This window comes from Amblyraja radiata, chromosome 24 (assembly GCF_010909765.2).
Source record: "Amblyraja radiata isolate CabotCenter1 chromosome 24, sAmbRad1.1.pri, whole genome shotgun sequence".
In the NCBI taxonomy this organism is placed as follows: Eukaryota; Metazoa; Chordata; class Chondrichthyes; order Rajiformes; family Rajidae; genus Amblyraja; species Amblyraja radiata.
This window is the reverse complement of record NC_045979.1, coordinates 7,885,475-7,909,942: the sequence shown is the minus strand read 5'-3', so window position 1 is coordinate 7,909,942 and position 24,468 is coordinate 7,885,475. Positions and strand designations below refer to the sequence as shown.

The window sequence follows — 24,468 nt, the reverse complement described above, 5'->3', positions numbered from 1 at the left end:
GCCTGAACCTACCTGATCTCCGGTTGCCATATTCTTTAACTTCTCCTTCCTATTCCCACACAGACCATTCTGTCCTGGGCCCCCTCCATTGTCAGAGTGAGGTCCAGCCCAGATTGGAGGAACACCTATTCGACCTTGGATTGTACTTGCTTATGGCAATGCTCTTACAAATAAAACCGAGCAAGCATTTGTATCCTCCTGTACCTGGATACATAATTTCACTGAAGGTTAAACCTTAGAACCTTGGAAACATTAATTGCATAAAAGCAAATGGTTTTCAGTAAATCAAACCACTTAAAATGAGCTTGCTTATAAGCTTGCTAGCAACAATCAAGTCACGATAAAATATTTTCAACTGAATATGCCTGCATTGTGGATCATCATTAAAGAGTGGAAAATTAAAAAAAAAACTAGATTTTGGAAATCCAAATCAAATATTCAGCAATTTGGGCAACACAAGTGGAAATGGAAACAGTTAACATTGAGGTGCAGAACTGGGGAAAATATAATGTTAGTTTTAAGTTACAGGAAAGATGTGGAAACAATTGAATAGAACAAATAGAATATTTAGTTTCTCTCAACACTGCTGGGTTGTAAGCTGCCCAAGCGAAATATGAGGTGCTGTTCCTCCAATTTGCGTTGGGCCCCAAGGTCTTTGTGCTCCTGGAATAAAATACCTGAACTCACTACACTGGTACATTACCTGGTGCCACCCAACAGAACATTGGTTTTAGTGCATACTCATTTGTACTTCAACAAAGACATCTACTCAGGTTGCGCTCCAGTGTGCCAATTTACCTGGCACAAATTTATGTACTCCTCCACATATTTCCCAGCAATGAATGTCCCCATGGCCATGGGGACATTCATTGCTGGGAAATATGTGGAGGAGTACATAAATTTGTGCCAGGTAAATTGGCACACTGGAGCGCAACCTGAGTAGATGTCTTTGTTGAAGTACAAATGAGTATGCACTAAAACCAATGTTCTGTTGGGTGGCACCAGGTAATGTACCAGTGTAGTGAGTTCAGGTATTTTATTCCAGGAGCACAAAGACCTTGGGGCCCAACGCAAATTGGAGGAACAGCACCTCATATTTCGCTTGGGCAGCTTACAACCCAGCAGTATAAACATTGACTTCTCTAACTTCAAGTAACCCTTGCTTTCCCTCTCTCTCCATCTCTCCCCCTCAGTTCTCCGACCAGTCTTATTGTCACCAACTACATTTTATCTGTTTGCTTTGTTGGTACCTTCTCATAGAAACATAGAAAAAGGTGCAGGAGGAGACCATTTGGCCCTTCGAACCTGTACCGCCATTCATTGTGGTCATGGCTGACCATCCATAATCAGTAACCCGTGCCTGCCTTCTCCCCATATCCCTTGATTCCGCTAGCACCATGAGCTCTATCTAACTCTTTTAAATTGATCCAGTGAATTGGCAGAATTCCACAAATTCATAACTCACTGGGTGAAAATGTTTTTTTCTCATCTCAGTTTTAAATGGCCTTCTATTTATTCTTGGACTGTGGCCCCTGGTTCTGGGCTGCCCCATCATTGGAAACATTTTTCCTGCATCTAGCTTGTCCAGTCCTTCTATAATTTTATATGTTTCTATGAGATGCCCTCTCATCCTAAATTCCAGTGAATACAAGCCCAGTCTTTCCAATCTTTCCTCATATGGCAGTCCTGCCATCACGGGCATTAACCTCGTGAACCTACGCTGCAATGCTGCAATAGCAAGGATGTCCTTCCTCAAATTAGGAGACCAAAACTGCACACAATACTCCAGATGTGGTCTCACCAGGGCCTTGTACAACTGCAGAAGGACCTTTTTTTGACTCCACCATCGTCCCATTGATGTAAACAGGATTGTGGGTCCTCAACCTTCCTCTTCCAAAGTCCACAATTAGTTCTTTGGTTTTGCTGATATTGACTGCTGGCACCATCTGGTCAGTCGGTCGATCTCACTTCTATACTCTGACTCGTCACCATATGTAATTCGTCCCACAATGGTGGTGGTGTCAGCGAACTTGTGTCGCTATGTCCGGCTACACAGTCATGATTATAGAGTGAATAGAGCAGGGAGCTGAGCACCCAGCCTTGAGGTGCTCCCGTACTGATTATCACTGAGGATGAAGAGTTTCTGCCAATTCGAACAGACTGTGGTCTGTGGATGTGGAAGTCGAAGATTCAATTGCAGAGGGATGTTCAGAGACCCAGTTCCGTGAGTTTCGCAACCAGCTTTTTTTTTTTTTTTTTTTTTTTTTTTAATCAAAAATATTTATTCAAATATTAAAATAGTATTGACAATACAATAAAACAAAACACCACCATAATACAAGACGAACACATATGCTCAGCAACTGCTAAACAATTATATTGCAACCCTTGTCAAGGATACATTCAACCTCCCTCGGTGCCCAGCGGTCCCGGAACTCCCTCAGGGTGCCCGTAGACAGGGCATATTCCCTTTCCATCCGCACCCGGGCACGGACGTATCCCCGGAAAAGGGGCAGGCAGCTGGCTCGGGTAGAGCCCTCCACCTCGCAACCAGCTTGGAGGGGATGATGGTATTGAACGCCGAACTATAGTCTATTATCTATGTACCTCCCTCTGCCCCTGACATCAGTCTGAAGAAAGGTCTCGACCCAAAATGCCACCCATTCCTTCTCTCCAGAGATGCTGCCTGTCCTGCTGAGTTACTCCAGCACATTGTGTCTATCTTCGGTTTAAACCAGCATCTGCAGTTCCTTCCTACTCAAAAATGGGGCAAGATCAGTTACTTGGTTTATGCTGACTTAACTGTTGTGTAGATGTTTATTTCAATGTACAAATATTGGGGGGGATTTCCAATATAAAAAAAAACATGTTTGTTTCTGCATGTTGGTTAGATACCAGTTTAAGTTTGACGGTGTATTTCTTGCTTATTACCCTCTCCACAAATTTATGTGGAAAAGAAAATGGCATTTAATGTATGATTTCTTGTGAGAAATGAATTCTGGAACATATGGAGACAGACCTGAAAAAATTGATAAATCAAGAAAATTGTAGGAGTGTCGCAGTCCCAGGGATGTATGTGGAAAGCAAGGCAAAATTCCATACAAAGTTGGCTGCGATGTATGAAGTCACCAGCAATTCATTTTAATACATCATGTGCAGGGGCATTTATATCAATATAATTATCTATCGACAAGCATTGTTAATCTTTGGAGATAAGTGGCTTTTTTTTAAAGAAACATGCAACAAAACATTAATTAGCTAAAAATCAAAGTAAAATAGAACTTGCTGGATTCTTGAATCCCGAGAAAGGGATAAACATGAGTGACAGAAATTATATTGAAGCTTTAGAAAGCTATTTGGGCAGACTTGTGTAAGCATTTGAAGGTTACTTTTAAGATTCAGTTGCTGGAAGTTTTTTTTCACAAACCACATGAAAGCTTAGAATAAAATTGCAGTCAATACACACAGGATAACTGGAAGATTACAATCATAGAAACATAGAAACATAGAAATTAGGTGCAGGAGTAGGCCATTTGGCCCTTCGAGCCTGCACCGCCATTCAATATGATCATGGCTGATCATCCAACTCAGTATCCCGTACCTGCCTTCTCTCCATACCCTCTGATCCCCTTAGCCACAAGGGCCACATCTAACTCCCTCTTAAATATAGCCAATGAACTGGCCTCGACTACCCTCTGTGGCAGGGAGTTCCAGAGATTCACCACTCTCTGTGTGAAAAAAGTTCTTCTCATCTCGGTTTTAAAGGATTTCCCCCTTATCCTTAAGCTGTGACCCCTTGTCCTGGACTTCCCCAACATCGGGAGCAATCTTCCTGCATCTAGCCTGTCCAACCCCTTAAGAATTTTGTAAGTTTCTATAAGATCCCCTCTCAATCTCCTAAATTCTAGAGAGTATAAACCAAGTCTATCGAGTCTTTCTTCATAAGACAGTCCTGACATCCCAGGAATCAGTCTGGTGAACCTTCTCTGCACTCCACTCCCTCTATGGCAATAATGTCCTTCCTCAGATTTGGAGACCAAAACTGTACGCAATCAATCAAGTATTTATTTTCAGTGCATACTAAAAATATTTTTGCCACACAGTTTATGATGTGTGGTGTTTTATTTCAGGAAAGCATTCAACCTTTTAATGTGTTACAGGAAACTTCCAAAATATTATTTATAAATATTATTGATCTGATTAAATCTGATTTTTTTGACATGGGGTGATTAATTATAGGGTATTTTTGTGAATTTCAGCACTTTCTGAGAACCGTTAATGGATAAAACTTTATTTCTTGGCAGTAAACAGTTACTGGTTTTGTACTTTTTTAGAACCTGCAACCATGCTTAAAGCATTTTCTACAACAAATGATCACAGTGCATTGTATTTAACAGTTTAACTTCTGTAAGTTAAAATATCTAAATAATGCGAAGATGGGTCCAGGCATCACTTGGTCCCTGTAGTTGAATTATCATTACTCAGTGAAAAACCTATTACAGGCTAAATGGTTTCTTATACCTACTTTTGATGGATGCTAAGACCACAAACTTTACCAAACACAAATAGCCTCCAAGTAAAAGTAAGATAAGTATAGGAAAGAAACTCCAAAAAATCTCAGTTCTAAATAGTTTGTTATAATACATACATAATACAGTTAGCAATTTAATTTAACTTATTATTTGAATCTGCAGATATTGACCCATTTGAGTTCGTCTAACCTCTAATCCAAGTGCATTTTTTGCTTACCATTTTAATATGCAGTGCTGCAGATGTTGATGAATTGAAGATAGTTTAATTGGTTAACTCTTTAAAAGGAATTGGAAAAGTAGACTTTATTAAGGAATCTTGAATTTCATTATAATCTTTCAGTGTGGCACAGTGCAGGACACTAAAGGTATTTTATTCTCATATAAAATCAACCTACTGGAAACATTTAACCTTTTTGAACGGGGTGCTTTTGCCTTGTCAAAGACCCCCTGTCAAAGACCCAAATTTGCTGGCCTTGCCGTAGCTGGATATTCCCTTTGCCCTCTACTCAGAAGCTAACATGTATGTAATCTCATTTTCTCCCTTCTGACAAAAAGTCTTCAACCTGAAATATTAACTCTTTCTCTTTACACAGATGCTGCCACTCCTGCTGAGTGTTTACGTTTTCATTTTTCCCCCCCAAATTTCTAGGATGGTGCAGCTTTTTGATTTACTTGTCCAATTTTGAGATGCTCAGAGCAGCGTCTTGTTTTTATTTTTAAAACTCTATCTCAATAAATATTTGTGAATCCTTCACCAGGAATGTTCCCTTGTTGGATGTCACTCCCTCCCAAACATACATGGTGGTTCAGAACAGTCCAGCAAGTGCACCCTCCCCATACTGCAGCACAACATTTGATAATCAGCGACAAACCATTGTGATTCCTGATACACCCAGTCCTGCTGTCAGTGTTATCACCATCCGTAGTGACACAGATGAAGAGGAAGAAACAAAGCAGAAACTTGGGAGGTAGGTGGACCTGTGTAAGGTGAATAACAGGTGGGTGGTTTTATACAATAATTTAGCGCACAAACTGCTTTCAAGTGCAACCCAGATAGATAAGATTTCAGAGGGGACGATGAAGCATTTTTTGTTTCTGCAGTTTATTAGGACATGGTTTACTTGCCTTGGAGCTTGGGTTACAATTTCTTCATCTTAAAAACATGGTTTTGAATTGGCATGTTATTTTGGTTGCTACTGCTGGGTTTAATTAAATCTAGCAAGTTTTCTTTTTCCTCTAAATACCTCTTCACTTGGTAGTTGAGATTAAAGTCAGCTCAATGTTTGAACTGGCAAATTTAAACATCACAAAAAAAATTCTAAATTGTAATTCATTGGTATTTTTAACTTTTGTCCCATTTATGTGTTTTACTTTAATTTGAAGTGGCACGAGTGATCCATAACTGACACACTCTCCCTCTAATTTTTCGGCACATGTCTGGACAACCGTTTAAACAGTCAAAACATTCATAATTTGTACGCATTTTTGAAAATTAAAACAAAGGTAACACCTAAAAATGTACACGTTCAAGCAATTAAAATCATCTAAGCTTTTTTTATGGAGTTTCCACAGTAACTGGTGCAGAATTACTGCTTCCTCGCTGGAATCCTATCAACCTGGACAATAAAAAAAAACTAGAGCAGACAATAACTTCAGGACCTAACATGTATACAACAATCTCAAATTTGCTGACTTTTCTTGTTCTTTGGGATGAAAATGAGGAAGAAATATAGCTCAATCCAGTAGCAGTTTATTATTCTAGAACCTATTTTTACCACTTGAGATTCCAGTAATATTGCTATGTCTGCTTTTCAGTGTCAGCAATTCAGTGTAGCACAATATTTTCTAATCCCAGTCATACAAGTATTGAAACCTAATCAATTTTTTTTCATTTTCTCTAGCTTTGGTGTGAAGCAGAGGTCCAATGTCATCAGCTATGTTACTGTCCATGATTCTTTAGAATCTGACTCCTCAAATAGTAACAGTCCCTATCCATGTGAACGGCCTCGAGCAACACACGTTATCAGTAGTACACAAGACCTGCCCAAGAGAAGTATGGATGCTTGTCATAATTCTGGATCTCGCACCATCATCGTTCAGCCTTTGAAGGCACAAGTCAGTGAAAGTATGGGAGAGAGCGGCAGTTTGTCAGGTAGGAATGCAATTTTACATCAAAATTTAATTGAGTTATCCAAATTATTGCAATCTTTCTTGGATCATTTTATCTTAATTTCCAAACTTATTCTGAATCTGTGGCAAACAAATGTCGTATCGGCAAGAGTTTAACTATAATGAATAGAGATATTTATCAACACTATTATTTAATTTTTATTCCCTGTTGTCCATCCTCTCTTAATCTTTTATATGCTGCCATCTTTCCCATGGAACTCACTGAATTTAAACAAAGTGCTGAAAATGTAAATTCACCATGGCCCTGGTTCCCAATCTTTTTATAATCTCACTAAATGAATAAATAGCACGGGAACAGTACCTGGTGAGTCAGATACACACCATCCGGATTCCCAAACATGGAGGTAACAAATTATTGGACTTCACTATAAAGCTCCAACAAGACTCATATTAATTTTGTGGACAACTGTATAAAGTGGATGATTTGAGAGCTGCACTCATTGAGGAAACACTTCTTCAAAAAAGATACTGATTAGACAATATGACAATAGACAATAGGTGCAGGAGTAGGCCATTCGGCCCTTCAAGCCAGCACCACTATTCAATGTGATCATGGCTGATCATCCCCAAAAAGTACCCCGTTCCTGCCTTCTCCCCATATCCCCTGACTCCGCTATTTTTAAGAGCCCTATCTAGCTCTCTCTTGAAAGCATCCAGAGAACCTGCCTCCACTGCCCTCTGAGGCAGAGAATTCCACAGACTAACCACTCTGTGAGAAAAAGTGTTTCCTCGTCTCCGTTCTAAATGGCTTACTCTTTATTCTTAAACTGTGGCCCCTGGTTCTGGACTCCCCCAACATCGGGAACATGTTTCCTGCCTCTAGCGTGTCCAAGCCCTTAACAATCTTATATGTTTCAATGAGATACCCTCTCATCCTTCTAAACTCCAGAGTGTACAAGCCCAGCTGCTCCATTCTCTCAGCATATGACAGTCCCGCCATCCTGGGAATTAACCTTGTAAACCTACGCTGCACTCCCTCAATAGCAAGAATGTCCTTCCTCAAATTAGGGGACCAAAACTGTACACAATACTCCAGGCGTGGTCTCACTAGGGTTCTGTACAACTGCAGAAGGACCTTGTTGCTCCTATATTCGATTCCTCTTGTTATAAAGGCCAACATGCCATTCGCTTTCTTCACTGCCTGCTGTACCTGCATGCTTACTTTCATAGACTGATGTACAAGGACCCCCAGATCCCGTTGTACTTCCTCTTTTCCCAACTTGATGCCATTTAGATAGTAATCTGCCTTCCTGTTTTTTCTATCAAAGTGGATAACCTCACATTTATCCGCATTAAACTTCATCTGCCATGCATCTGCCCACTCCCCCAACCTGTCCAAGTCATCCTGCATTCTCATAGCATCTTCCTCACAGTTCACTCTGCCACCCTGCTTTGTGTCATCTGTAAATTTGCTAATGTTACTTTGAATCCCTTCATCCAAATCATTGATGTATATTTTAAATAGCTGCGGTCTCAGCACCGAGCCTTGCGGTACCCCACTAGTCACTGCCTGCCATTCTGAAAGGAACCCGTTAATCCCTACTCTTTGTTTCCTGTCTGCCAACCACTTCTCTATCCATGTCAGCACTCTACCCCCAATACCATGTGCCCTAATTTTGCCCACTAATCTCCTATGTGAGACCTTATCAAATGCTTAGATTCTTCAAATGAGATTACTCAGGCTCAGATAAATTGGGTTGTGTGGCTGTTTATTCTGCTTCCTCTGCTGTGCTGGCTTGAATTCTTGCCATTCAATGGAGTTGAAGTTTTGCATGTTTTATTGGTTGTGGTTTATCTACTCACTTTTTTACTGTGCCCTTTATAGGCTTTTTTACAAATGTCTACAAGGCTAAAACAGGCTTGCCTATGAGTGGGCAGACTTCATGCTCAACTACACCAACGATGTACCGGCAACGGCAGCCTCTGAACCTCAGTCAGGTATGGAAAACCTTCAGTTTTATAACAGCAGGGTACATTTTTGCTTTGTGGGAGATGAGCAGCTTTTCAAAGTTTCCAGCAGTCATTCATCAAGACGTTTCCTGCTGTTCAGTTTTTATGCATTGAGAAGCTTAAGTACCATGTAAGGAAAGAGAACATATCTTGCAAGTTAATAAGGTTTAAGATGAAGATTGAGAACGTCGCAATGAGGACCAAACGCATAATTGTAAAAAGTATTCTCATAGTAGAACAGTAGTGGGAGACAAATACAATGGTGATCAGCAGTGTCAAATGTCTTTCCTCCACTAGCAGCAAGAACACATTAGGCAATAATGATGCACAATGGAGAATAACAAAATAAATGCTGAATTGAAATTAAGTAACAAAAACACTTTCTGTACATAACAAACAAGGATATGTGCAAAGATTAGTAGGGATAAAGCCAAACACCAAAATTGGAAGCCAAAGGGAGCATATAAATGCAAGTTCTTATAGCAAATATTTTAACAGATAAATATCAAAATAGGTAGAATAGTGAATGGATAGTCCAAGGAATGGTAACCTAATCAGACTAATGTCAGTGGCAGGAAAAATATGTAATCTTATTAAAAAATGTTAGAATAGATACCCAGAAATTGAAAATGTCAGAAACGATCGATTGTAATTGAAATGGAAATTGAAGTCAAATAATGTTCAGTTTAACCGCTTCTTTGCTTGACTTAAAACTAATTGCTGAAGAAAGTTCCTTCAACCATACAGCCTCCAATGTCTAAATTATTGCCAAATTGAATTATTTATCTTTAGATGTTTTAAACATTGTGCCAGTTTGCTGTCACAAACTGATTTAGAATCATTACTTGCAGTTAGTTAACTGGGTAATGTGATTTATAAAAACGTTCCTTTGGTGATTAAACTATTTCAGCTGTAATCATCAAATTACACCAAGTACCATTTAAAAAATATTATTTTAATATTTTCTTTGTTTTTGAATCTATGTTATCACATTGATTTATAGCAAACAAGTTTAAATCAAAACTTGAAATGGAAACGATTTAAAAGATCAAGGGTCTCGACCTGAAACATCACCCATTCCTTCTCACCGGAGATGCTGCCTGTCCTGCTGAGTTACTTCAGCTTTTTGTGTCTATCTTTGGTTTAAACCAGCATCTGCAGTTCCTTCCTACACAAAAAGATCAATTCGTTTTGGTTCCAGTTTTGGTCTGGATTCCAATTGTGCCCAAAGTGACTACCCACCAATTGGATTTCCAGAAAGTTATTCATAATATATTTCGGAAAATGCAGGATGAAAGTCAGAACTAGGATTGACAATGAATCATAATTAACTCAAAGACAAGTCGATTTTTAACATAAAATTGTGCAAGTTAAGTAAAATTTTAATCTGGACTTCCTGTTGCACAGGAAATGTGTTGCATGAACAACCCGAGTAGGAGTTTCTTACTGAAGCCAAAGAAATGTGACAATCCTTGCACCACCGGCAAGACACTGGGGAGTGGGAGTTTGGAGCCTGAATAGAACCAGTCCATAAAACTGGAAATGTAACATTTTGATAGATGTGATAGCCATCAAACATGTTAAAAAATACATTCAGAAATATTAAAAAAAAATATGCAAACTAATAAAAGTAATGAACTTTTAATTAGGCGGTTCAGGAAATATTTAAAAACTTGATTATTGAACAGTGCTGTTAGAACTAAATAACTTGTGATTAACATTTTAAATTGCTTGACAGCCCTAGTCAGAACAAACTGAGTTGTTACAAGTACCAGCTGAATAGGGATAGCAAGCTGACTGAAACAGAAAACAGAAAGCAAGGGTTAAAGGTAGTAACTCGGGTTGGCATATGGTGGGGTCAATCAACTGCTGCAGGCAGCATCTCCATGGAGAACATGGATAGGTGATATTTCGGATCGGGACCCTTCAGACTGAATGTGGTAAGGGGAGGGGAAACCTCGAAGAGAGGTGGGGGTGGGACAGTGCATACTTGCCAACTAGTCCGATTTTATCGTATTTGTTCCGATTTTTAAGTGTGAAAAATCGGAACAGTATGATTTTGAAATGAGGGGGAAAAAACGGCCAATCAACCGCTGTCTCAAAGGGGGTTGCGTCCAATCACCGACCAGCTTCCCATAAAATTCCCGCCCAATTAGCCGCTGTCTCCAAGGGCATTGGGTCCAATAACATAATGCGCTGGTCACTCGGCGGCCAATCAGACGCTGTCTCCGAGGGGTGTTGCGGCCAATCACCGACCAGCTTCCCTTACTGAAGCAGAAGATGGCTGCCCCCAACACTTTGTCTCTGCTGTTTGTACACAGTGCTAGGCAGAGAGACATTTCAGGTGTAGGTGTGTGTGGAGGGAAGGGGGAGGGAGAGTGGGGGGGGGGGGCAGGGAGTGAGAAGGGGGAGGGAGGGAGGGGGGGCGGAGAGAGAAGGGGGAGGGAGGGGGGGAGGGGGGGAGAGATTCCTTCCTTCCTTCCTTAATGTTCCTTCCCCTTAATGTTTCCCCAGGCCATGGGGAAACGTTGCTACCAAATGACTTTCAATTATGAACTTCTGAACAAATGCAAGAAAGCAGCTATGACATATAATACACAATAAACCGTATTACAAATGCACAATACCAAGTTATGCATTCTTGTACTCTTACATGGGTATGACTGCACATAATCTTTTTTTTTTTATCTGCAAAATGGCACAGCGTAAAAATACTGATTTCCTCAACAAAATACTGATTTTCAGGTACTAGAATACTGAAATGCTCTGACAAAACTTGGCAGCTCTGAATATATCGTGATATCGGCAAACTACTTAAAAAAAAACCCCCTTAAAATCCAGGCGCTAAGGCGGGCTCCTGGACCCCACCCGCCTTCAATGCTCGCACTCCGTCAACCCGTGCACTCAGAGTAAGATTTTTCATTTTCAAATGTTGGCAGGTATGACAGTGCCTAACAAATAATAGGTGGACAGGTAGACACAAAATGCTGGAGTAACTCAGCGGTTCAGGCAGCATCTCTGGAGAGAAGGAATGGATGACATTTCGGGTCGAGACCCTTCTTCAGACTATAATAATATGTGGATACGGGCGGGGGGGGGGGTTTGATTGGCAGATGGTTGGACAAAAGCAAGCAATGAAAAGATTGAGAGGGGTAGAAGATGTACAAATGAGAAAGAAAGATGTGCGAAATGTGAAGCCAGAAGAAAGATATAGGTGGAAAGGGAGAAATGGGTGCTCATCCAAGGAAGAGTAAGGGGAAAAAAGCAGGGCAGGTATTTGTATGTAATTTATCCAAAATTGGATGATTCAATGTTTATACTGTTGGGTTATAAGCTATCTAATTGGAATATGAGCTGCTATTCCTCTAGTTTGCGTGTGGCCTACTCTGGCAACAGAGGAAGCCCTGGACAGAAATGTCAGTATGGGAATTGAGAGAGGAGTTAGCAACTGACCGATTCAGCAGTCCTTGGTGGACGCATTGCAAGTGTTTGGCTGCCTGATCTACACTTAGTTTCACCGATGTAAAGGAAGCTACATTAGCAGCACCGAATGCAGTTAAATAGATGGCAATGCATTTTGATAGGTTGATGAAGACCTCAAACTCAAATGTCCTAAAATGGGATGGAGAAATTAGGATTTAGGAGCACAGGTACACTAAAGATTAAAAGCTGTAATGCAAATTGAAGCAAGCAAAGCAATGGATCTCATGGTTTTAATAGCATTAGAAGTGGAAAAATAGAAAAGTTATGTGAACCATGCATAAAACTTTATTTGGATACTTAAAGCATTTCTGGCTTTTTACAGATGTAGAGGTACCCGGTGGTACAGAACATATTTGTCTTTATGATACCAGAAATTAGTTTATAGATCTCTTGAAAGGCTGAATAGGTACGGTGCCTTTTTGTCTCAAAAAAAGGGCTGATGGAGGCCTTCAAGATTATGAAATAGTTTAGGTGGCTAGTAATAATTGCCTAAATAACTGTCATAAAAATTGAGGAAATCACAGAAAATGTACCACATTGATGGTCGGAATCTCTTCTAAGATGCAACTATCACTATCCACATTTTGTGTCACAAGGTCTTTTTTGAAATTCCAATGCTTTAATAATAATTTGTAAAATGGTATGATCCCAACAAGAGATATTTGTTTTTTTCTCGGATACTGACAAGACTATATTGACCTCCTATTTTAAGGAATGCTATTACTGAATTGGAAACATTGCAAAGAAAATTCCTGAGATCTTTACCTGGACACGTAGGTTGTGTTGTGAGGAAAGGCAGCACTTTTGAAGAGCGAGATGGGACAGGAACAGACCATGCAAGTTCTTCAAGGTTTTTAACAGCTGGGTGTGGAAAGCAGGTTTATTATGGGGAAATCTAGAACTAAAAATGAGGCAGATTTAAGGGGACCTTTCTCAAAAGGGTACGGGTATCTGGTATTCTTTCTGAAAAGGCAGTTGAGGTAAAAAACATTTTTTAAGGCAGGTTAGATGAGCAAATGGAAAGTTATTGTGATTATGTGGGAAACATGGGTGTGGTCATAGTCTGAGCAGCCATGATGCTATTCAGCAGAGGAATAGGTATAAAAGACGGAGTGTCTATTCCAGCTCCTTTGTTCATATTTATTATCCATTGACATTTGTCCCTGAAAAATGAAACTGGACATTTTAATAGCAGCTGCATATGCAACTAAATGAATATGTGGCGGTCAGCACATTTGCATTTACAAAGCCTCTTTTCTATACAGTGCCCTCCATAATGTTTGGGACAAAGACCCATCATTTATTTATTTGCCTCTGTACTCCACAATTTGAGATTTGTAATTGAAAAAAATCACATGTGGTTAAAGTGCACATTGTCAGATTATATTAAAGGGTATTTTTATACATTTTGGTTTCACCATTTAGAAATTACAACGGTGTTTATACCTAGTCTCCACATTTCAGGGCACCATAATGTTTGGGACACATGGCTTCACAGGTGTTTGTAGTTGTTCAGGTGTGTTTAATTGCCTCCTTAATGCAAGTATAAGAGAAACCTAGTCTTTCCTCCAGTCTTTCCATCACCTTTAGAACCTTTATTGCTGTTTATTAAAGTTGTGCCAAAGAAAGTCAAAGAAGCCATTATGAGACTGAGAAACAAGAATACAACTGTTAGAGACATCAGCCAAACCTTAGGCTTACCAAAATCAACTGTTTGGAACATCATTAAGAAGAAAGAGAGCACTGGTGAGCTTACTATTCGCAAAGGGACTGGCAGGCCAAGAAAGGCCTCCACAGCTGATGACAGAAGAATTCTCTCTGAAATAACGAAAAATCCCCAAACACCTGTCCGACAGATCAGAAACACTCTTCCAGAGTCGGATGTGAATTTGTTGATGACCACTGTCTGCAGAAGACTTCATGAACTGAAATACAGAGGCTACACTGCAAGATGCAAACCACTGGTTAGCTGCAAAAATAGGGTGGCCAGGTTACAGTTTGCCAAGAAATACTTAAAAGAGAAAGCAGTTCTGGAAAAAGGCCTTGTGGACAGATGAGATGAAGATTAACTTATACCTGAGTGATGGCAAGAGGAAAGTATGGAGGAGAGAAGGAACTGCCCAAAATCCAAAGCATACCACCTCATCTGTGAAACACGGTGGGGATGTTATGGCCTTGGCATGTATGGCTGCTGAAGGTACTGGCTCACTTATCTTCATTGATGATAGAACTGCTGATGGTAGTAGCATAATGAATTCTGAAGTGTATAGATACATCCCATCTGGTCAAGTTCAAACAAATGCCTCAAAACCTATTGGCCAGCGGTTCATTCTGCAACAAACAATGATCTCAAACATACTGCTAAAGCAACAAAGGAGTTTTTCAAAGCTAAACAAATGGTCAATTCTTGAGTAGCCAAGTCAATCGCCCGATCTGAACCCAATTGAGCTTGTCTTTTATATGCTGAAGAGAAAACTGAAGGAGACTAGTCCCCAAAACAAGCATAAGCTAAATATGGCTGCAATAGAGGCCTGGCAGGGCATCACCAGAGAAGACACCCAGCAACTGGTGATGTCCATGAATCACAGACTTCAAGCAGTCATTGCATGCAAAGGATATGCAACAAAATACTAAACGTGACTACTTTCATTTACATGACACTGCTGTGTCCCAAACATTATGGTGCCCTGAAATGGTGGTCTATGTATAAACACTGCTGTAAGTTCGACATGGTGAAACCAAAATGTATAAAAATGGCCTTTATTAAAATCTGACAATGTACATTTTAACCACATGGTTTTTTTTCTATTACATATCACAAATCGTGGAGTACAGAGGCAAATAAATAAATGATGGGTCTTTGTCCCAAACATTATGGAGGGCACTGTATGTCAGAGCATTGTGAATACTTTTTTGTAGAAAAAGAAAATACAGGACAAATGGCTAAAAGCAAATCAACGAAACGGGTTTTGTGGAGCACCAGGAGAGAAGTTTTGGAAGAGAATCCCACTGCTTAATTCAAGGCATCAGAAAGGAATGATGGCAGTCGCAGAATGATGACATGTCAGGATGTGCAAAAGACAGACTAAAGAGATCCTGAAGAATTATTGGACTGGAGGATGTTAGTGATAAGGAGGATCAAGGTCACAACCCATTTAAAAAGCCAAGATGATTTTATACAGACCTTGATAGACCAGGCTGTGATAAACCTGTAGCATGTGCGTAAGAACGATTAAGAGGGAAATGGGCCAAATGTGGGTTTATGGGTCCAGCGTAGATGGACATCTTGGTCAGGATATTGATTTGAGTTGAAGGACCTGTTTCAGTGTTACATGCCTCTGATTCTATATTGATTAGAAGTAGTGGCAGGTAGAAATATTCCTTTCCTGAATCAGCTTCAAGCTTTTGACAGCAAACAAATGGTCAGATTTCTGTGGGATTTCAGCTAATTATATTTGGTTGCTAATCCATCACGATAACGGCTGCCCTACCATTTGTGTTCCATTGCATATTATTAAGCGAGCCAAATTCCAAGGATATCAGCCCTTTTGCTACATTAACAAGAGCTTTATTTAGGAGAGTGATTCTCAGTAAACAGAAATAGCCACTATTTCAAAATAATCCTTCCAATCAGGTTTATTGCAGAAATATTCTGGTATAATGATGGTTATTATCAATGAATAATCCAGTGATGAACACTACTTGTTTCTATATATTTGTTTTAAAATGTAGTCTGAGGACGTCACACTTTGCTGAGGCTTGCTATCTTGCAGCTTTCCATTCTTTAAACTGCAAAATGGTTGGCTGAAAAACAAAGAAACACACAAATCCCAGCTACTACCTCAAATTAAGACTGCTGTCTTCAGTTTAGTTTAGTTTATATTGAGGTACAGTGAAAAGCTTTTGTTGCATGCTAAATAGTCTGTGGAAAGACAATACGTGATACCAATCGAGCCATTCAGTGTACAGATGCATGATAAAGGTAATAACGTTTAGTAACTTTAGGTAAAGCCAGTAAATTCCTATCAAAGGTAGTCCGAGGGTCACTAATGAGGTAGATGGTAGTTCAGGACTGCTCTCAAGTTGTGGCAGGATGATTCAGTTGCCTGATAACAGCTGGGAAGAAACTATCCCTGGATCTGGAGGTGTGTGTTTTCACACTTCTATACCTTTTGCCCAATGGCAGATGGGAGAAGAGGGAGTGGCCAGGGTGCTTATGCTGCTGGCCTTGACGAGGCAGCTTGTGGTATAAATGGAGTGAATGGAAGGGAGGTTGGTTTGTGTGATGGTCTGGGCTGCATCCACAATTCTCTTGCGGTCTTGGATGGAGCTATTCCCAAACCATGCTGTGATACACCCAATAAAATGCTTTCTACAGCGCATCAGTAGAGGTTGGTGAGAGTTGTTGGGGACATGCCAAACTTCCGAAGCCTTCTAAGGAAGTAGAGGCGTTGGTGTGCTTTCTTGGCGTTTACTTCAATATGGGTGATCCAGGAGAAGTGGTTGGTGATATTGACTCCTAGGAATTTGAAGTCTTCAACCACATCTACATCGCTGCCAATGCAAACTGGGGTATGTGTATCGCTTTACTTCCTGAAGTCGATCACTATCTCCTTTGTCCTGCTGACATTGACGGAACGGTTGTTGTCTCGACACCAGGACACAAGGATCTCAATATCTTTCCTGTGTTCCGTCTCGTCATTTCAACTTTTTGGATTAACTTGTTGATGTCCACAAGGATTTAAAAAATATATAAAGAAAAAATTGCTTATTGCTGTATCACAAGTTCACTTTTATTGTCTGTATTTTCCAGAAGTCGCTTTTGATAAAGGTATATAACAATTTTGAAATGAAGTATGCTGTTTAATTGCTACTTCCTTTCTTTTCTTAGGCCCAACAGTCTATCTCTCAAGAGCGGAGTGTGAATCCTGGTCCCCGCAGGCAACAGGCATATGTGACACCCACTCTTGCCCAGGCTCCTTACTCTTTCCAGCATAATAGTCCGACGCATCCGGGTGTTCATCCCCATCTGACAGCAGTGCCAGCTCCGACGCATCTTTCAGGACAACCCCACATGTATACCTACACACCAACTGCTGCTTTGGCAACATCCAGTTCCATGGCACATCTTTTGAACCAACAAAACTCCTCCAGACACGCCATGCAACAAGCCACGTACGCAGCTCATCCAACCAGTCTCCTCCAACAGGTGCCAGTCAGCATGGGCCCTAGCCTTCTGCCATCTGCCAGTGTTGCTGCTAGCCAATACCAGCATCCATTTGCCACCCAGTCATACATTAATGCCTCTCGGGCTCCTACACTCTATGCTGGCTATCCACTCAGTCCCACTAAAATAAATCAGTATTCTTATCTGTAGCTCTCTTATTTGCGAATGTGCTGTGCTACTGTATGAGATCTAGACAAATCCAGTTTTGTATGAAGGAGGAGTGCACTTCGTTCCAATGATCAGGACTCTCTTCTGTGGCATCAGATTTTGCTCTTGAATCGGGTCACGTGTCTGCAGAGCACCCATCAACAAGGAGACTTGGTTTTAACCCTTTTTTTCCTACAAGGGTATGGAAATGGACCATATTTTAACTATATTTTACAATGATTTCTAAATAATTTTCAAACCCTACAGAATTGCTGTTTGTTTTTAATTAGCTGTTGCTTTATTTTTGCCAGCTCTTTGCCTAAACACACTGAATCTGCTACTTGAAATGGGTTTATGCTGCTGAAAGTGTTAATACTATTGCTTAGGAAGTTAAACAATGCATTTTTTTCTAGACCTATTACATAATAAAATAGTGAGTAATGGATGTTCAGGTTGGATTGGTTGTCATTGGAGCCTGAGTCAATCCTGACTTAACTCATTAATGGACATCTTTAGACATATCACTGTTTTGAGATGTTTTGGACCAGTTGTGAGAGGGCTTCGAAATTAATTTAAAATTTCTTCTTTTTTTTAAAATAGTGCACAAAGTAGTTTTAAATATCACTTTTGTTATATTGTCAGCAATATTAATTTTGTATTAATTTAGATTTCTTAAAGTATTGATTTTTGAGTGGTAAAATGTGTAATTAAGTATTTTAAAGTGAGATTTGGAAACATTAACATGCTCTCGTAAGAAATTATTCCTTTTAACGTTTCACACAGTGGTAATATGTTGATGGAACTGCCATCCATGCAGGATTAGTGAGCTTTATTTAAAGTTGCAGGCTTAAAAGCTCTTTAATCACTGTTTCCATGATCTGGTGGCTTCTGTAAACTTAACGCCTATATCCTCATAATTGATCAAGAACTCGTGATATGTCAATGACATGATTTGGATGATGACTGCTGGATTATGGAAAAAAAAGAGTGAATTATTCCAAGACATTCATGCTTTAATTTTGTGAAGAATGAGGGAATATTTTAATTGTACAGCACATACTATACCATCTCTCTAAACAGGTATTGCAGTGATGTGTTCTGATACCTGTGTCACTGTTTGAATCCTTGTTCTGTGCAGCTGTCACTTAAATGTCATTAGTGCTGTTTTACATAATTGAAAATAATTGTGTGCACATCCTATGTCTTTAAATTATATCCAATATTGTTCTAGAGCCATTTTGTTCCTTCCCCTACATAGCTTAATTGTTCCCTTAATGTCACAGGATAAAAATGTGTTGCGCATCACCTCACTGTTTATAGATGACCTTCATCACTAAAATCTTTGGTATTAAATTGTTGGGTCAGTTATGCTTGTGCAAGACAATGATATTACTGCTATAATATCCTATGTACGTTAAGGTCTAGTTAGATTAATTCTAGCAAATAATACAGCTTTAGCATCTGGGCTGCAAAAGCAAGTCATGTGACTCTGAGCTTCCAGTGGAATTAGCTACAACTGTCTTTGGAATAAGTAAATTATGATACTTGAATTCTGTACTTTTAGTAACTTTTAGCTCCTTGATCATCCAGAGGAATTTTATTTTACATACCTGTCATTTTATGATAAATTAAGTTGGAACCTGTTGGAATGTACATGCAATGTCTTTAGATACATTTTGGATCTTTATTAATTGTTGTAGCACTGATGAAAAAGAAATTGTGTTTGAGAAGTGGTTGCAGAACAGGCATCATCTATGTGTTCTGAACGGGAGTAATTCTTTGACTCAGTTTTTGCACAGGTGTGAATGTTGTGGGGGTTTATTTGAGGAGTCCTTTCCCCTAGATAGTGCCTTAACAGATTTTTACATAGTGCATTGAATTAATACTTTTACACTGTGCTTTAGAAAATCCCAACCTGCTACAGTTAGAACATTGGACTTGTGTGCACGGAACACCTCTGGAGAGTACAAAACAAAGTGATGGGAGATGAGCACAGGAGAGGGTATTATGCTGTTGAAACTGATTTTAAATCTGTTAGTCTTTTTAAAAGCAAAATCAGTTGACAATTTTAAAGTTTTGTTTTAGTTTAGAAAAGGGAGATGACATTTGAAACAGTATTCTTTCTCTTTTGAAGTTATTTTTCTTTTTGTTTGGCACATATAACCATGCTCCTTTTAATGCAGCAAGCTACTTAGAATGTGAAAATGCATGAATCCATGTACTGTCCTTTAATTTTTAAGTTACAATGGTATGATTGAGCATATCATAATTTGTGTGAGGGTAGTGCAGTATTTTGATTTTTTTTTTGGAGTTTTTGGACAAGGAAAGTTATGTGCAATTAGGTTTAGGTGGTTGTGGTTGATCTAGATGTGTATTTTTTATTTTAATTTTGTTTTTTGATAGTTTGTGGATGCTTACATTCCTTGTGGCAGTAGGATTTGATTTTGAGTAAACCCTTGGAAAGCAACAGTCCAGATTTTGGTTTCATGCAGGCAAACTGCCTGCGAAGCACATGTTCATCACACCAAAGAAAAGCCTATTTATTATGCCTCATTCACAGGGCATGGAATAAGTTGTATTGCTGAACAGATATGCAAGTATTTGTTAATCATTATATTCAACCCCCCCCCCCCCCCAAAAAAAATCCTGCTATTGATTCCGACAACCTAAATGTTCTTGCTTGCAAAATGTTGCTTTATGCAGTTTGCAGTTGAAAGTAATAAGCACACTACTTCCCCTATCTGCTGTTGAAAGTGTTTATGTAAGCCATTTGTATTATAATGTTTGAAACTTATTTCATGCCCTGGTTTCATAAGGTTGCAAGGAGTTGGCATCTGTTTGGAGATCTTCCAGAGAAATGGCTTTCAGAGAAATGGCCTATGTTGAATAACCTCTGGTGTTGCAAAACCTATCTTGTTTTAAGACTTAATAGGGATAGTGTTGCAGGTGTTTCTGTACGAAAAGTTGTAGTTCTATGTATACATTTGGAGAGTGCAGATCTACATTAGAATTTACCACAGTGCCAGCTTCATATTATGATGAACTGGTAGAAATGTAAGGGTTTACAGAAAAAACACTAGCCTGCCGGTTCAGATGTTTTTTAGAAAAAATTAAATTTCTAACATGGAACAAACATTCCACAAATACTTATGTACCAGTTAACTTTCTACAACATTTTTTACAATGTGCTCCATCCTATCAACCTTTTAGGTATCTTGAGTCATGTACTTTCTATTCACAACAAACTAGGTTTGTATGAAGCAAACCAAAGTGTGATTAGTGAGTAATTGGAGCTTTTTCTCTAGCCCAAGCATCTTACATGCCCGGATTTGTGTTTGACGTTAACACTGTCCGTGCACATCATTAGCGGGGTGGGGAGTGTTCCCAGGCTCACAAAAATCTGCACACAAAGTTGGTTTGTGTTTGTATGGGTTAATTTGGTTCACTTGAACTTGGCCGGTGAAAAACAGTATATAAAAAATTTAGTCATTCAAACTTGAACTTTTTTCCAGAAGTGATTTCAGCTGCATTTTGCTGGATAGATTTTCATCAAGATCAGAAACTCACTTTGCTACATCCCCCCAAATCCCTGGATAGTGCAGCATCTGGAATTTAGAAAATAAATTTGTATATTGTGATTTCACATTGGAATTTTGACAAGCTAAGTGTTCATTTTCTCACAACCAAGACACTGAGGCTCATACAGTGGCATTTCACAGTCCTGTTGTATTGTATCTGCTGGTGCATTTTTAGTAATTCTTAGCCTAAATTGAGAGGGTTTTTTAAAAACTCGCATTTATAATCATAAAGATCAAAATAAGTCTTAATCTATGGCCAAACACACTGTATTCTGTTATTGTTATATGACGTAATCAGGAAATGCATTTGCTGCGTTTTGATTCATGTAGACTTTATATCCTGTCCAAACTGAAAAGCACCAGTTCCATGGAGCCGAGGAAAGTACTCATGATTTACATAGTATTTTGTTCATTGTTATTGGTTGCAGGCATTGGATACTTTTGCAATGTTAGACATTTGTCCAATTCTGTATAAAGCGTCCAAACTTTCTGTAAGAAATCCGTGATGGCAAAACTCATTGAGATTTTCTTGTGGGATGGAGCAAAACACGCAATTTTAGAAGTTTGATTTTATGTATGAAAACATTTGCCCAGGAATAATGCTGGTTTTAACCATCAATGCAGGTCAAATAGATCTGTAGATAAATTTGCCAGTGCCCTTGCACCTTTTACGTACTACTTTGTAACAATTTTTTTGTCTAATGTTATGTAAGGAAACCATCTGTATCCTGTGTAAGTCATTTAGTATCTAAAATGTATATTTAAAGAGATAGGCGCCCACACTAGTTGTATTTGAAATGATTGACATACAATCGAAGCAACACCGAAATGAACCTTGTCACAGTCCACCTTTTGAATATCGATACAGTTTACTTTTGTTTTGTTGGGGAGAATGAAGGGATTAGGATTTAGACCAAGACTAATCATTAACCAAGTTAATTATGCAGCCAATTGATTTTTAAATATCATATATTATAACAAATTGATTTAAGTTCAACTGAGCATTTCTAGGGATTGAAGTCTGCTGCACTGATTCAAACAATTTTCCAGGATTTTTGTTGAACATAACCTGTGTAGGGCTGCAAAAGCACTGTCTCTTTAAAATCTATATAAACAGTATATATAGGGTTGACTTATATGGTTACATATGGGTGTCATTATTTACTGTTGGCTGGAAATAATGTTCTCATTATTTTGCTATATGTGTCTGCATTTATTAATGCTAATCATATGTGGGTGAACCTTAGTGTTTTTTTTAATAGTATGATTGTAGCGAATGCAACAATTGTTAGTAGCATATTTGGCTTGTATCATTGATATTGCTATAATAGGTTATTTGACTGGTTTGTATAATGTTATTTGCTACTCTAGTTCTTGTATGAACTGCGGTTTCTTACTTTTTGATATAGCTATGTGATTATCACATGTAATGTGTAGGCAGCTCATAGAAATTATTGATTTTTCTATGGTAGTCTGGCAGTTAAACTGTAGAGGTTATTGTAAAATAATAAATTTAACAAAAGATAAAAGAGATTATAGTTATTTAAAAAAAAGTTCATAATACTAACTTTAAACTGGGAAAAGGGGTCCATTGTGATGAAACTGTTTTATCTTGTAATTCACTGTTTTATTGTCTTTGGTTTCCAAAGTAGCTTGTCTTCTGATTGAAGTATTTTCTACATATGTTATAAATGCATTGAGTTACCAATAAAATGGGCTACATTTGTGTATTTATTTTCCTGTGTCATGTATGAGTCCTGAAATTGGCCTCTTTTACGAAGCAATCTTACTGGATCAATAACAGCTCCCATCTTTCTGGTGTGTAGTTTTGTTGTCATTATCCATTTGGGAATCCTAGTCTAGATAGAGTACTAGAGGGAGAAGCTCAACTACATATGTATTACCTGATGCTAACAGCAGAGAAGTAGGACATCCAGTTGAGTTGACATCAACTAACTCTAGCCCAAGGTAATTAGATCAAGGAACTAATTGTTGACTTCAGAAAGAGGAAGTCAGGAGTCCACTTGCCAGTTTCGTAAGGTCATAAGTGATAGGAGTAGAATAAGGCCATTCGACCCATCAAGTCTATGCCACCATTCAATCATGGCTGATCTATCTCCCTCCTAACCCCATTCTCCTGCCTTCTCCCCATAACTTCTGACATCCATACTAATCAAGAATCTATCTATCTCTGCCTTAAAAATATCCACCGACTTGGCCTCCACAACCATCAGTGGCAAAGAATTCCACAGATTCATCACCCTCCGACTAAAGAAATTCCTTCTCATCTTCCTAAAAGAACGCCCTTTAATTCTGAGGCATGACCTCTAGTCCTAGACTCCTGCTAGTGGAAATATCATCTCCTCATCCACTTTATCCAAGCCTTTCACGATTCCGTATGTTTCAAAGAGGTCCCCCTACATTCTTCTAAACTCCAGCGACTAAACACCCAGTGCCGTCAAATGTTCATCATGTGTTAACCTACTACTTCCTGGGATAATTCTTGTAAACCTTCTCTGGACCCTCTCCAGAGCCAGCACATCCTCCGTTATGGTGACCAACTTTCTGACATTTTTGCAGTTTCAGAATGTTCACATATGATCTAGATGCAAATGCATCTGAATTGCCTCAAAGTTTTCCTCCTTGGCTTCCATCACCTCTGAATGATCCTCAGTAAGATAATTGATATTATCCTTTATTATTAAAATATAAAATCATATGTGGTAAAATAACGCAAAACTTGCAGCACAATGTCTAAAGAGCACCAACTAAGTAATGTAATGAAATTGAAATGTTTTATCAGCATCTAAGATGATTTCAAAACTCTTGTAATTTATTTTCTTTTTTTATAAAAAAAAATCAGTTTAAAACCTGAAAAATAATATGTTTTGCATTATTAATCGAAAGAGAAACACGTATCACACCACCCATCACAGCTTACACAATGAGGTGAATTGCCTGCGTTGAAGTCCAAAATGGCACTGTTTACGTAGTGTCAAGTAGGGTTTAGAATTTGGCAGAAAGCCTGCAGAAGAATTTGAAACAACATCCTGCAGTTAATATGTGCAAGTCGCCAGCAAAACTAGTATTTCTGCATTGCCCTAAAATCCATCCTTATATGAGATGTAAGTAAGATTATTTGAAAGAAAGATGATTATCCACTGTCTGAATGTGTAAGAAGGAACTGCAGATGCTGGTTTAAACCGAAGATAGACACAAAAAGCTGAAGTAACTCTGCGGGACAGGCAGCATCTCTGGAGAGAAGGAATGGGCGATGTTTCGGGTCAAGACCCTTCTTCAGACTGGTTAGGGATAAGGGAAACGAGATATAGACAATGATGAGGAGAGATAAATAATAATG

General features: G+C 38.9%; 1 protein-coding gene across 12 annotated transcripts in view; it reads left to right on the top strand.

The window, feature by feature from the left end:
- hipk1 (homeodomain interacting protein kinase 1) overlaps positions 1 to 22,837 on the top strand; it is a 114,741-nt gene extending 91,904 nt beyond the window's left edge. For 8 of the 12 annotated variants that reach the window (XM_033042335.1, XM_033042334.1, XM_033042344.1 and 5 more), the window contains 4 exons: positions 5,291 to 5,500; positions 6,434 to 6,684; positions 8,548 to 8,660; positions 17,047 to 17,532. In XM_033042335.1, coding sequence (XP_032898226.1) covers positions 5,291 to 5,500; positions 6,434 to 6,684; positions 8,548 to 8,660; positions 17,047 to 17,532 — 1,060 coding nt within the window. Of the gene's footprint in view, positions 1 to 5,290; positions 5,501 to 6,433; positions 6,685 to 8,547; positions 8,661 to 17,046 lie in introns of all 12 variants that reach the window. The other 4 variants (XM_033042336.1, XM_033042343.1, XM_033042342.1 and 1 more) reach the window with 1 other exon arrangement.
- Positions 22,838 to 24,468: the final 1,631 nt, after the last annotated feature.